At 65.9% G+C, this 10,276-nt stretch overlaps 1 protein-coding gene across 1 annotated transcript; it reads left to right on the top strand.

Annotated features, from left to right (window-relative positions):
* The first annotated feature begins 216 nt into the window (after positions 1 to 216).
* AIRE (autoimmune regulator) lies at positions 217 to 10,276 on the top strand. Its single transcript, XM_040621652.1, has 14 exons — positions 217 to 366; positions 774 to 948; positions 1,153 to 1,308; positions 1,670 to 1,744; positions 2,452 to 2,565; positions 3,506 to 3,648; positions 3,757 to 3,837; positions 4,607 to 4,722; positions 5,808 to 5,907; positions 6,431 to 6,613; positions 7,186 to 7,304; positions 7,390 to 7,492; positions 9,163 to 9,231; positions 10,196 to 10,276. Exons 1-14 carry the CDS (start codon positions 217 to 219, stop codon positions 10,274 to 10,276), a joined length of 1,665 nt encoding a protein of 554 aa, XP_040477586.1.

Raw genomic sequence — 10,276 nt, 5'->3', positions numbered from 1 at the left:
TAGAGACTGGGCACTGGCTGGGCTCAGTCCGTGGAGGTGCCCGCCCAGGTGCGCCGGCCAGGTGTGCCCCCGCCCAGGTGCCCGGCAGGGCAGGGGCTGCGCAAGGGCCAGGAGACAGAGATGGCCCAGACGCTCCACAAGTCCAGTGGCACCCCAAGGCCGCGGGACCCCAGGCGGGGAGAGGGGGCCCCCAGCCCTGTGCCCCCAGCCCCCGCGATGGCGGGCGAGGCCCGGGCAGCTGGGGACGCGGTTCTGCGCCGCCTCCTGAGGATGTACCGCACGGAGATCGCCATGGCTGTGGACAGCGCCTTCCCGCTGCTGCATGCGCTGGCTGACCATGACGTGGTCCCCGAGGACAAGTTCCAGGTGGGCCCCGACCAGGCTCCTGATGCCCCCCAGCCTTCCCCAAGCCCTGCCATCGAGTCAGGGGCCATGTCTGGGAAGACGAGCTCCTGATGGACTCTGCCCCCCCACAAGTGGGGGTCAGGAGGGCTGGATGGGGGCCTGGGGTCCGGGACAAGTTCCTGTGCCTCCCCAACGCCCCCTCCCAGCCCTCCTGAAGCTGCCCTGCAAGCCAGGGGTGCGGTCCCCTAAGATGAGCTCCAGGTAGGCCTCCCTCACCCCCAGCACCCCCGGCACCCCCAGACCCACCTCAACCCAAGGGCGTGGACACGGTGCCCAGGTTTCCTGCAGCACCCCTTTGTGGGGGTGTCAAGAAGTGGGGGTACTGGGGAGGCAGGAGGCAGGGCTTCCACTCCCCACTCTTGCTTCAGGAGACTCTGCGTCTGAAGGAGAGGGAAGGCTGCCCGCAGGCCTTCCACGCGCTCCTCTCCTGGCTCCTGACCCAAGACGCAGCTGCCATCCTGGACTTCTGGAGGGTTCTCTTTAAGGACTACAACCTGGAGAGATACGCCCGGCTGCAGCCCATCCTAGATGGCTTCCCCAAAGGTGGGGCGGGCACTGCGGTGGGGGGCGGGGGGGGGGCCTGGGGTCCCACAGGGCTCAGCCCAGCTGGACAGAAGAGGGACGTTGGGGTGTGGTCAGGGAGCCCCTGGACATCGCTAGGACCATCCTGGCTTCGGAGTCCAGAGGGCCGAGGTCTTGCTCATCTTGCCAGGGTCCTGAGGCTTGGCGCCCACTTGCACCCTGCAGATATGGACCTCAGCCAGCCCCGGAAGGGGAGGAAGCCCCCGACGGGCCCCAAGGCCCCCGTGCTGCTGCCCAGACCCCCCACCAAGAGGAAGGCCCTGGAGGAGCCAAGGGCCACCCCGCCGGCCGCACTGTCTCCACGGGCCACCTCCAGCCCAGGTACCTAGTTTGAGGAGCTAGCTGGGCCACAGATTGCTGTGGGGAGCCCGACACCCCCTGACCACACCCCCTTCCCAGCTGGCTCCAGCTCCGGCTCCGGAGTGCCAGCTGCCTGGCCTGGAGCCAGCCTGGCCGGGGCTGCAGAGGTCACCTCTGGACACGTAGAAGGATGAGCCTAGCCGGCCCTTGTCCAAGGGACTAGGCAGGACTCCGGGGAGTAGGCAGGTGGCTGTTACTTCCTTTTTACGGATGTGCACAGCGGAGCGCGGTCAACTGGGGAGGCTCTCCCACCCCCGCCCTTGGCCCCTGGCCCTGGCCCCCCGCCTCGAGACGAGGGCTGGCTGGTGTGCTCCCCCTGCAGGCTCCCAAGCGAAGGCCAAGCCGTCAAAGAAGCTGGAGAGCAGCACAGAGCCTCAGCGCCTCCCGCTGGGCAACGGTGAGCTGGCCCCAGGCCTCCCTGAGCCGGGGTCAGGGGATCAAGGGCCTAGATGGGGTGCTGCCCTCAGAGGCCTGTCCGGGGGGCCGGAACCCTGCTGGCCTGGCGTCTCACCCCAAAGCCTTGGCGGGACAGACACACCGGGGAAATAGGGGGCATCTCGGGTCACCCCACATGTGCCCGGCTCCGTGTCTCTGTCCTTCAGGGCCAGCTCAGACTGCTTCTTCCAGAGGGTCCTGCTTGGTCCATCAGTGGGGTGAAGCCTGGCCCCCTTCCTCCCCTCCTTGCCCCAGCCTGGGGGACCCCAGAGACCTCCTGTGGTCGCCTGGCCTCCGGGCAGCCGTGGGCAGTCGGCCTCCCTCCCAGCACAGCCGAGGGCCAGGTCCTGGGGTCGCTGTTCAGTCCTGCCCGCGGTGCAGTGAGCTCACGCACCCCACACCGCACAGCACACACACACACACACCACACCACACACCACTGCACACATATACACACCACACATACATGGCCTGTCTCCACACTTACACACGGGCTGTCTGTCTGTCTGTGTGTGGAGGGGCTGGGCCCTCTCCAAGGCCTGCCCTGGGCAGAAGGAAGGAAAGATTCCACAGCCCAGGCACCTCTCACTCCCCACTGCCTGCAGGAAAGAGGGGTTCAGGGGGCCTCTTTCCAATTGATGACCCCCCATCTGGTGCTCCCTTCCCCAGGAATTCAGACCATGTCCACTTCGGTCCAGAGAGCCGTGACGGTGTCGTCGGGGGATGTCCCAGGAGCCTGTGGGGCGGTGGAGGGGATTCTCATCCAGCAGGTGTTTGAGTCAGGTAGACGGCGCTGCCCGAGGGGACGCCAGGGGGATGCAGGCCCCCTGGATCCACGTCCGTCCTGAGCACCTGGCGGCCCCCGCGCAGGTGGGACCGTGGCTCTGCCTCCTCGGAGAGACGGGATGGGCACCGAGGGCTCCCCTCGGGGTGGGGGACTGCTGGACTTCTGCAGGGCCGGCGGTCTAGGGCCACCTCCGAGGTCACCTCTGCGCACCCAGATGGGCCCCTCAGGGCCTTGGGCTCACCCCTCCCCAGGAGGTTCTCCAGCAGGATGCCTGCAGCACCTGCCCCGACCCCACCCCACATCACCTCCCTCCCCTCCCTCTGGGCTGGGCACCTGCCGGCGGGGATGCCAAGGACAGCCAGGGCCAGCTGGCCCCTGGGAGCCAATGTGGCCCCTGGTCTCACCCCCCAGGGAGGGTCCCGAGGAACCTGCAGTAGTTCACTACGGCGGGTGTAACTAACGGCCACAAACTGGGCAGCGCAGAATAACAGGAGTTCCAAAATCAAGGTGTCGGCAGGGCTGTGCTCCCTCTGGAGGCTCTAGGTCAGGAGCTTTCCCACCTCCCCGGCCCCGCTGGCTGCTGGCAGGCCTCGTGCCTGGCCCGTCATGGCAGCCTCCACCTCCAGGTCACAGGGTCTTCTCCCACAGTCTGTGGTGTCCTCTCCATTCTTTCTGGGGACACCTGTCATTGGCCTCAGTGTCCCTCCGGAGCCCATGTTAACTAATCCCACCTATAAAGACCCCACTTCCAAGGAAGTCTGCACTGAGATTCCAGGAGGATGGGAATTAGGTGGACATGCTTCACCCAGCCCAGTCCCTGCGGAAGAGCCCCTGTGCCCAGGACCCTGGTCCCCGAGCTGAGTGGGGCTGCACGGGGTGCAGGCGGCAGAGCCCCCAGCCTCCGCTGAGCAGGGCCCAGCCAGCCTCTCCTCCCAGGTGGCTCCAAGAAGTGCATCCAGGTTGGGGGGGAGTTTTATACTCCCAGCAAGTTCGAAGACCCCAGTGGGGGGAAGAACAAGACCCGTAGCAGCGGCCTGAAGACCATGGTCCGAGCCAAGGGGACCCAGGCTTCCGCCCCTGTAAGCACTGCCCTTGACACCCCTCGCCGCCTGGTGTACACAGAGCTCAGCTGGGGCTGGGCCGGGCCAGCTTCGCACTCTGGTGACCCTCCCTGTTCCCCCCAGCAGGGTGGAGGTGAGCTGAGAGCAGGCCAACAGGGCAGGCTGCAGGCCCCTCCTGCCCTCCCCAGTGAGCCCCAGCTCCACCAGGTAACGCCCAGAGCGCGGGTGGAACTCCTTCATCTGTACCCCCCCCCCCCAGGCGGCCTTCTGCCTCCATCCAGGGCACTCACTTGGGTGATGAGGTCAGGGATCTAAGCTGCTCATACAGTAGAGCTTTTTTATACTATTCTTTCTGATAACACACAATTGTAAAAATTCAAGTAAGTCAGAGAAAGTGAGTCCTAGCAGGCCTTTAACCCCCGGGTCTGGTCTAGGCGCCTGCTGTCCCTTGGGGCACAGTGGGCCAGCGGGTGGGGAGGTGACCCTACTGGGAGCCCGGAAGCTGAGCATGGAGCCCATCCTGGGCTCCCCGCACAAGGCAGAAGCCCCCACGGACCTGACCGCCCTCTCCCACGCCAGGCACGGTGCTGGGCCCCAGGCACCCAGAAATGAGCAGGACTCCTGCCTGCCTCAGGGGCTCCCCAGATGGCGGGGTCGGGGGGATCATTAAGTGAGTGTGCTCGCTGCTGTGCGGGGCTGTTGGTCTGGTGGGCTTCTGGAGGAGGTACCCTGGCGGGGGCTGTGGCACCATTCAGGCAGGGGTGTGTACTGGGGACTGGAGTCTCAAAGATGGAGGGTCTCTTGGGGGAGGGCAGGGGGCCGGGGCAGAATTTTAGGCACCGGCCCCCAGGGAGCAGGCAGAGGACTTGGGCGTCCCTGGGGAACGCTGCGGTGGAGCTGTGCTGAGGGGCTCTCGGGGAGGGCACCGGCCCGTCCCGGGATCTTCCAGAGGACGCGTGTGTCTTGCCCGCGTCAGAAGAACGAGGACGAGTGTGCCGTGTGCCGGGACGGGGGCGAGCTCATCTGCTGCGACGGCTGCCCCCGGGCCTTCCACCTGGCCTGCCTGTCCCCGCCGCTCCACGAGATTCCCAGGTGAGCTGGCATGCTGGCCTCCCAGGCCACCCCCGTCTGGCTTCACGGCCATGTCTACCCAGCTGACCCTGAGTAGGAGGCTGCCCAGAAGTCTCCCGGTTCCACGGATGGGAAGTGGGGCCCCCTGGGAGGGAGGCCTTGGTTTACATCGCTGGGCATTGGGGCTGGGGCCTGGGTCCTCCTGCCCCCCCCTTCCCATGTGGCCACACAGCCCCCCCCTCACTCCCAAGCCTGGCCAGTGGGACCCAGAGGTCAGAGAAGCAGAATAAAGGCTCCCAATGAAGGGCCACCCTGACCCATTTCACTGCACACCCCCAGCCAAACTCCCACGAGCAGCCAGTGCCCCCTCTCCAAGCAAGGTCCTACCTAAGTCAGGCTGAGTGGGGGCCCGTCCCTGGCAGGGCGCAAGTTCTCTGGAGTCTGCTTCCTGGCACTCCCTTCCCCCGGCCCTCCCAGCCCTGCCCTCTGCCACCAGCTCCCGCGGGTCACCCCAGCTGGAGGGGAAGAGCCTGGGGGGGAGAAGGGACCCCCCCCATCCTAGCCCTGGCCCTCCTCAGCTCCCTGAGTGACCTTGACCAGGCCGCTTGTCTCTGAGCCCCAGATGCTTGTCACTAAAATGAGAGGTTTGGGCAGGGTCATCACTCAGCTCCGGCCACGGGGCTGTTGTCTTCCTTCTTGCTCTTGACCACGTCCTCTTCTGCTGGGCACCACCCTCCTATGGAAACATGGGTCTGGGAGGGATAAACACCACAGTTCAGAGAGGTCCCACTGACAGGGCAGGGCCCATGAGAGCCACACACAGGCCGCTCCAGGTTAGCAAGTGTCCGGGATTCTCGGGGCTCATCAGAGAAGCTCTCAGAAGGGACACTGACCAGGCTAGCGAGGGCCACCCCACCAGGGGTAAATTTCCCAATATCCTGGGCTCTCCTGCTGACTGGCCACTGTCCTGCCCGGGACTCAGTTTCCCCATCTGTAAAGGGAAAGGGGTGACTTGGAGGAGGAGGCCTCCCCTGCCCTATGTGTTTGGAAGCCTACTGTCCCTTCTGCTCGCCTTGCATGCCTCTGGCTGGTGACCACGCGAGCAGTGGGACCTGGAGGTGCTCCAGCTGCCTCCAGGGAAGAGCCCAGAGGGACCTGCCCCGGGCGGAGGAGCCCCAGCCCCAGGAGCCGCCTGCAGAGACGCCGGTACGCGCAGGCCCCCTCCAGGGCCTTCTGTGCAGCCTCCTGGCTGTTCCTGTCTGTCATAGAACCGTGCACCCCCCACGCCTGGCTGGGCCCCACCAGCTTGGCTTTCTACACTGGGAAGTGGCCCTTGCAGTGGCCCTGTTGCTTGGTGCTGACTTGGGGCCTCAGCTCTGTTGGTCCAGCACAGGGGATGCTCTTTGGCTACTGAGAACATTCTCTAAAAATGTCTGAAGCATTCTGTTGCAGCAAAGACTCGAATGATACAACACATGCCGGGGGTATACAATGAGCGCTCGCTGACAGCCTGCGAGGGCCACAGACACCCCGTCTCAAATGGGGAAAGGCTCAAGGACCTTGCCGAGGACACAGAGCCGGGAATTGCACCCAAACCTTTCCAACTCAGTGTGGGGTTCCCTCCACACCAGCTCCCCTGGGGTCCCAGGGTCCCAGCGATCACTGACTCCCTGGATGGTGCTGTGCAAGTCCCCTGTGGCCTCTCCAAGCACTGACCCTCTGGTTCCAGGTCCTTCTGGAACTGAGGTTGGCAGGGGAAGAGGCGAAAGGACTGTCCAGAGAGCCCCCAGCTGGGATAGACTCTGCTGTCCCCTACAAGCACCTGCTGGCTCCGCCTTCGGCAGCCCCCTTGCCGGTGCTGGACCCCTCAGCCCTGCGCCCCCTCCTGTGTGTGGGCCCTGAGGGGCAGCAGGTGAGGGGGTGCTGGGGTCAGGGGGCTGTCTGCTGGGGGCTCAGGGTTTGCAGAGCAGCCGAATGGAGCTCTGACATGCAGGGGGCGGGGGGTGTGGTAGCAATCCGATGGGGGGTCGGGGTCAGGGCTGAGGGAGGCCTTTGCCAAGAGCAGCCGGACTGGCAGTGGAGAGGGCGGCCCAGAGGCTGGCGCTGGGAGGGGCGCACCCAGAACAAGGGTGGAGGGCTGTGAAGAGCTGGGGCAGGGGAAGGAAGCTTCTGGAGGGATTCCGGCTGGAGTGATAGTCGTTACTGATCCTGAAACCCCTACCCCCCAGGCACCACAATAAGGGGGATGGCCCGTCATGTTGGGGAGTCCCGGTTCCCGGGAAGAGTCCCGCCTCTTCCGGGGGCGGTGCGGTTTTGGGGTCCCCTTGACCAGCTGTAAAGGGGGTGTGGGCCCCCAAGGGGGAGCAAGGTCTCTGGGGCTGCAGTCCAAACGTGCCGGGTGTCCCTGAGCTCCCAGGGGCCTGGCAGAGGGCGTGGGCGGTGCGCGCCTCTCCCCCTCACAGTCACCGCGCGGTTCCCCTCCAGGGCCCCGCGGGCGCGCGGTGCGGCGTGTGCGGGGACGGCACCGACGCGCTGCGGTGCGCGCACTGCGCCGCCGCCTTCCACTGGCGCTGCCACTTCCCGGGGGGCGCCGCCCGGCCAGGGTGAGTGCAGGCGGCTGGGGCGGCGGGCCGGGGCGGGACACCGCGGGCCGCCGGCTCCCCCAACACCCTCGCCCGCTGCGCGCAGGGCCGTCCCGCGCTGCCGATCCTGCTCCGGAGATGCCTCCGCGGCCCCCGAGGAGGGGGCGCCAGCCCCGAACCCCGCCCGAGCTGCGCCGGGACCTGCCAAGGTCAGTGCTGCCCGGGGAGGTTCGGACCCCGCGGGGTTGGGGTGGCCAGCACACCTCCAGGGACACTCCAGGTGCCAACTCCGCGGTGTGCACCAGTGAACCCCTTGTTCATTGTTTTTATACAATACAGTTGTTTAAATAGACTCCTTGATAACAGCATCTGTTTGAAAGGGAAACGCACTAAGCAATAGTGGATGAGATGAAAGTTGGATGCGCCTGTTTCGCCATGACCGAGCCCAGCCCCAAGTCCCCCTCTCCCGGTCCCCGCGGTGCACGTGCCCCTGGCGGGGTGGGGGTGAGGCGGAAGCAGCAAGAAGTTTCCACCCTGAGATGAGTCCGCACGCAGGACCGCCCAGTGCGAGCCGGCTCTGGACGGGGCTCCAGTCCTCCTGCAGTGGCTGGCTGGGACCTCTCCAGCCCTGTCCTGCCACAGCCGGAGAGCGCGAGCTCTCTGTGGTCACGTGTCTGCCTCCCCGCTGAGCCGCAGGGGTCCTGGGAACCTGGGGGGTGGGAGTCCTGTGTGCTCCTTCCGGAGCTGTGGAGCTGCGGGCGGGTACCTCTCGCCTGGCCTCTGGCAGCAGGGGCCTTCCTGACCATGTCCCTGCCCCCAGGACAACCGGTGAGGGCCCTGGGAGAGGTGATAAGTCCTACCCCCACCTGTGGCCCACCCTTCTCCCAGCCACACTGCGTACTCCCCCAAACACGATGCATGGGTACCAGGCCAGCCCAGGCACTGGGGGGCCAAGGCCCTGACCGTGAGGGGCTCCCGCGCACCCCCACGGCTTGGCCCACACCCGTCTGTGTGCAGGGTGCAGGGCCGCCTGGAAGCCTCCCGTCACCCCCACCCGTCTGCGCTGTGTGTGTTCCAGCCATCTGGGGGCACCCCTGCTCCCTGCCAGGGGGGGGTCCTTCCCTCCAGAAGATGCTTCCTCACTGACACCTTTTAAAAGCAAAACCCCTTTCTTGTCCTTGTGATGTGAAACGTAATGACCTTGGAGAGAGGCTCGTCCCAGCCCCCTCGGCCCCTCCCCTAGCCCCACCTTCCGCAGGTGCAGTCACAAGAATGTGGGTGCGGCCCTGGACGCTTTCCCGGCCTGCGCACCCCGGAGGCTGTGCCCCCCCTTGCCGCACCTGGGGCAGGGCTGCCTTCCAGGGTCTGTGACTTGCTGTTTTGAGCCACAACGTGCCAGTCTTCTGTGTGGTTTATTCCCTGCCCTGGCCCCTTACCCAGGGGCACCATGGGCCCTGGCAGTGTTTGTTGAATGGTTGGCATCGGACCAGGCACTTTCCTCTCCGGGCCTCAGTTTCCCCATCCATGACAGGGTCCCTTCTAGCTGGTTCTCTAAGCCGCCTGGCTTTCCCCGGAAGGCTGCATGTAGCGTGTGGGGGCAGTCAGGCCCGGGGGCCTCAGGGAACCAGCTTCCAGCGGGGCCAGGGCCCTGGCAGGAGCCCCAGGCGCGCTCGCGCCCACCCTGCCTGAGCCCAGCACCCTGGGAGGAGCAGAGTGTCAGGATTCGGATCCCCGGGCCCTGCCCAGGGTGGCACCCCACTGCCCTGACAGGAGTCCCTGCCCCCAGGCCCCCGTTGCCTCTGCAGGGAGTCCTGCTTCGTTTTGGTTGTCCCTAGCAGGGGTACGGAAGTTGGGCTGACCTCCCTTTCCTGGGCTCCAGGCGGGGGACAGTTCTGCTGGTCAGGAGCCGGTTCTGCACAGGGATGACCTGGAGTCCCTCCTAAGCGAGGTAATGCGTCACCCGCTTGGCCTTCTGCCTGCCCCTCCTCCACCAGCCCCCAAAGCAGCCGGCACCCAAGCCTCCGGAGCGGCCGGGAGCCCTTCTCTCTGGTGCGGGGGCGCCCAGGGCCACAGGCCCATGCTGGCCCCTCCCCGCACATGCAAGGGCCCCAGCACACAAAGGAGCCCAGAGGGCCACGCCCCCTGCCCTTCCGGCTTCTAGCCCTGCGTGGAGGGCCTAGACCTCAGGGTGGGGGTGGGAGGGTGCAGAACCTCAGCACCAGACTGCTAAAGCCTGACGTCCCCTGAGGGTGGGGCGGGCGTCCCGGAGCCTCTCAGTGGACCGCCTTCAGTGGACCTCTCACGGCCCCCTAACAACCCACAATGTTCCACCCCAAGATGAACAGCTACATTCACTGGGGAGAAAAGGGGGCTTTTAGGGTTCCCGTCTTCTTTTGACAGGCAGTCAGACATGTGTCCTCCTTGGGCCATGGGGCCGTGCCCTGTGAGGGGGGCTGGGCACAGGTGCCTCCCACACAGTGCAGGTGTCTTTGGGGGGAACCCCAGGCCCCATAGCTCGGGCTGGGGTGGCCTCCATTGGAGAGGAGCAGACTCACCAGCCCCTTGTGGTGTGGTCGCCCCATTCTGTTGGAATATTTGGACTCCTCCTGACCCCTCCATCCTGTGGGAGCGTCAGACCCCTGAGCACAGTGCGGGAGAGAGCCCCGGAAGAAGGAGGCAGGATGGCCTCTGTGGCCATGGCCTGTGCTTACAGGATGCTATGACGGAGCACTGGATCAGGAGTCCTCCCTCGACTGGCATGTCTGGTGGTGCCTCGGGCCTCAGCTTCCCTACCTCTGAATAGGAGGGTCAGGATGCTTAGGATTCCAGGTGACCCTGGGGGCCAGGGTGTGCACACCTGTCCCCTGGGGGCTCTGGCAGGTGCCCAAGTCCTCTGCTCTGCTGTCTTGCAGCACTCCTTCGACGGCATCCTACAGTGGGCCATCCAGAGCATGTCCCGCCCCCTGGCCGAAGCGCCCACCTTCCCCTCCTGA

This window comes from Ursus maritimus, unplaced genomic scaffold, assembly GCF_017311325.1.
Source record: "Ursus maritimus isolate PB19 unplaced genomic scaffold, ASM1731132v1 scaffold_4, whole genome shotgun sequence".
Taxonomy (NCBI): Eukaryota; Metazoa; Chordata; class Mammalia; order Carnivora; family Ursidae; genus Ursus; species Ursus maritimus.
This window is presented reverse-complemented; position numbering and strand designations above follow the sequence as displayed.